The sequence below is a fragment of the Echinops telfairi genome, unplaced genomic scaffold, assembly GCF_000313985.2.
Source record: "Echinops telfairi isolate 266 unplaced genomic scaffold, ASM31398v2 ScPeMD7_7472;HRSCAF=8510, whole genome shotgun sequence".
NCBI classification, from domain to species: domain Eukaryota; kingdom Metazoa; phylum Chordata; class Mammalia; order Afrosoricida; family Tenrecidae; genus Echinops; species Echinops telfairi.
In genome coordinates this window covers 2,464,119-2,467,562 of record NW_022111376.1, presented here as the reverse complement: position 1 = coordinate 2,467,562, position 3,444 = coordinate 2,464,119, and the positions used below count along the sequence as shown (strand labels likewise).

General features: G+C 58.7%; 1 protein-coding gene across 1 annotated transcript in view; it reads right to left on the bottom strand.

The window, feature by feature from the left end:
- Positions 1 to 2,273: 2,273 nt before the first annotated feature.
- EMD (emerin) overlaps positions 2,274 to 3,444 on the bottom strand; it is a 1,890-nt gene continuing 719 nt past the window's right edge. Inside the window, exons 3-5 of the mRNA XM_030889024.2 lie at positions 3,227 to 3,381; positions 2,946 to 2,995; positions 2,274 to 2,865 (exon numbers count right to left, since the gene is read on the bottom strand). Coding sequence (XP_030744884.1) covers positions 2,496 to 2,865; positions 2,946 to 2,995; positions 3,227 to 3,381 — 575 coding nt within the window. The 3' untranslated portion in view covers positions 2,274 to 2,495. The remainder of the gene's footprint in view (positions 2,866 to 2,945; positions 2,996 to 3,226; positions 3,382 to 3,444) is intronic.

The window sequence follows — 3,444 nt, the reverse complement described above, 5'->3', positions numbered from 1 at the left end:
TTCTTGCCCACCACAGACAGCTGTGTGCCCAACACAGCACCCTGTAGCTTTTGCTCCAATCTACTACTCTGGGGCCCCCATCTTCCCAGGGCACCCTCGGGTAACAGGGCTAGATGAGGGGCCACAGAGCCAGGGTGTTTTGCAGCATGAGACTGACTCCCTCCAGCATCTTCTTGGCCTTGGTGGGGGGGACAGATGGAGCCACGAGGGTCCAGGGCCCACCTGTCCTGACACTTTGGCTGGCACTCAGCAGAGACACTGTCTTCCAAAGCTACTTTGATGGACCCCAATTTGGGTGAAGATGTTGGTTGGGCAAAGACTGCTTCCCTGGGATCTGCTTCAGGAGTGAACCCAATCTCCCCATAGCAGTGTTGCTTCTGACCTCTGGGCTGGGCACTAAGGGGGAGATGGGTCCTGGGTACAGGTCACATCTTGTCACTGCCCTCCCCACTCAGCTAGGTGGTGTGATTTGGTGATGTGGTGACAACACCCCCTGTGGACAAGAGTGCTCTTCCAGGGCCCAGGGACCACCATCCTCAGCCCCCCAGCCTCCCACTCCACCAATGACCCAGCCCTATGATGCACCCCCTGCCACCACTTCGCTTGCAGCCCCCTAGCCCCTCTGCACAACCCCACAGCAATGCCAGATACTGCTGTCTCAGTGCTAGGTAACAGGCCTGAATCTTTCCCGACAGTGTCCATCCCTGGAGGTGAGGACTGGAGGTCCAGCAGGACTGGGATTTTTCCATTTGCCCTTTGCCCATGCCCCACTGGTGGCAGGGGGAGGCCACTGTGTCTGTGGAGATGGTTTGGGAGCCAAGGGGAACTCCTGTTGGTGCTCTACCTCAGCTGCTGTACTTAGCTTTGCCATGGGGCCCAGGCAGGCTGCCACCCAGTGGTGGACCTCTGGGCACTGGCTCAGTTGCCCTGTGCTCCAGCGGAGGGGAGCAGGTTTCCTGGGAAGGGCAAAGCGGTACTTGCGGGGGCCCTCTGGTGGCAGCCCTCTAGGGACCCTGCTGTGGCCCTTGCGGCAGGTGGGAGCCACAGTCCTGGCTTCCTCTAGCCCTGAGCACTGTAGGGCCTCAAGAGCACTGTAGGGAGGGGGGAAACCACTGCCCTCTAGAGTTGGGGTGCCCAAGAGTCTGAGACCAGCAGCAAGCTGGTGGGGCCCCCAGGAGCCCAGAGCCCCGAGGAGAAATGGGGCTGGGCCCTTGTAGAGCCTTGGAAAGAAAGGTTGGAGCTGCTGTAAGTTCAAGGAGAGCTGGAATGTTCTAGAGGCTCAGAGCGCTCAGGAGCTCTCAGATAGAGCAGCAGCTGTGGGAAAGGCACAGCACACAGGGATGAACACTAGTAATGAGCAGCCAGACCAGGCTCCCCTGAGGGGGTCTGTCCCCTGCCCTGTAACGACTATAGGCCCCAGCTCCTCTCACTTTCATGCCCCTCCTCCACACAATCACTGCAGAGGTTCAGTGTCACCCTCACCAACTGCCCACTGCCAGGCGCCAGCAGGCCATGATGGGGGAACTGGGCAGGGCTACTTCCTTGTCCCTGCCTTCCTGACACTGGCTTAGGGGCTAGTGGGGGCTGTGTTCTCAGTGCCTCCTAAGTGCAGCCCTACCCCACCTCGGTTCACCCCCGACAGACTCACAGCTCAACCCCACAGGCCTGAAATGACGAAGGTCGAGAATGTGCCCCTGTGGGCACTGCACAGGGGCTGTGCCAGGTGAGACAGCCTGGGTCAGCTGAGGGCAACTGTTTGCAAGGCGCTAATTAGAGGCTAGGAGGAACTAATACCAGGGCCACATCTCTTCAGGGAAGCCCTGGGCAGGGGGTATCACCAGGTGTCTTGTCTGCTGGCCTAGGGAATCAGAGTCGCTATGCAGGAATCGACCACCTGGCCTGGGTTCATGTACTGAGCAACCTTCCAGACAGGGTTTCCTAGAGAAGAAGAGAAACCCTGGAGAAGTGACACCTGGTGTCCAGGGAGGAGGTAGCACTTCCCCAAGGCCATTACCTGTCTGGGCAAATCCTCCCACAAGGCACCCATGTGAGGAGTCAACCACCCCCAACCAGCCTGGTACTGACCTTGTATTGCCAGGTGCATGCTCTGTGTGCTGCCAGGCTGGGTGGTTGGGTGCCTGGTGACATGAGGGTATGAGCCAGGGACGGAATCCACCAGCCAACACAGACATCCCTGGGGGCAGCACTTGTGCCCTGCACCAGAGTGACTGGAAGTTGTACCAGCCTGCTCCTACACAGAAAGAGCCAACACGTTGAAAATGAAGTCTTTTTATTGTGTTCATGAAAACCAAGTGTTTTAGGTTAATCCCCTGCCTCAAAGGTGACTAGCAGGAGGCATCCATAGTGAGGACGGTAGTGCCCCGCCCACTCCAGAGCCCAGCCGCCAGGCCAGCTAGAACACATAAGTAAGTCCCCCATCCCACCCACCCCCACTAAAGCAGCCAGCCTTCCGAGGAGGGCTGGCCTCCAGCCCCTCAGGGAGTGGCCAGGAAGCAGCTGCAGTCCTCCGTCTGCATAGAACAGTACAGAAAAGCCATAAAGGCAGCAAAGGCTAAGGCAACAAAAAGGTACTGGCCCCAGAGTGGGACCTGGAGGCTTGTGCCTGGGGCCTGCTGCTCTGGACTGAAGGCTGGGCGAGTGAGCCACAAAGGTGCTGAGGAGGAGGAGGAAGAGGAGGAGGAGGAGGAAGAGGAGGAGGAGGAGGAGAAGGAGGAGGAGGTGGAGGAGGTTGAAGAGGTAGAAGTGCTAGTAGGATAATAGGATGGACTGGTAGAGCCTCTGGAGCCCAGGCGGTAGTGCGATATGTCCTGGTAGGCGCAACCCTGCATACATTGACAACAATTCCTGGAGCAGAAGAGAAGGCAGACAGGTAGGTCAGGAGCGTCTCCCCTCAGCCCCCAGCCCTGGCCCACCCCATGACTTACCCATCTTTTCCTTCCTCATCAGAAGAAGTGAACATCAAATCTTCTCGCACCTAGAGAGGGCAGGACCCTGTCACTCCACAGTCTACACTCTGTGCTTTGGGCTCAGTGGCTGTCCCACCACCCCCTCCTCCCCAGGGACCCTGAGAGCAGTGTCCAACATCCTGGGCAAGAGTCAGTTTCAGTCCAACAGCTCTCAGGTTCCCCAAGAGTGGGGTCCCTGGGCACCCCTGTCTGGCAGCCACCACTTCCACCCAGGTCTAGTCCCCTCCACCGTCAGTCACCAGGAGCGAGGATGGGGACTGGAGGAAACTGGTGGAGCCCACTGACTCCGGTTCCTCGCAGGTTCTGCTGCTCACGCAGCTCTCCTCATAGTCTTCCACCTGGACATCGTCCTCGTAGTCGTTGTCTTCATCATCGTCCTCCTCGTTATTATAGCCTTGGGGAAAGGGGCATAGGTGGTGAGGCTGGCACCCTCCCTGAGTCCGGGGCCTCCAGGGGC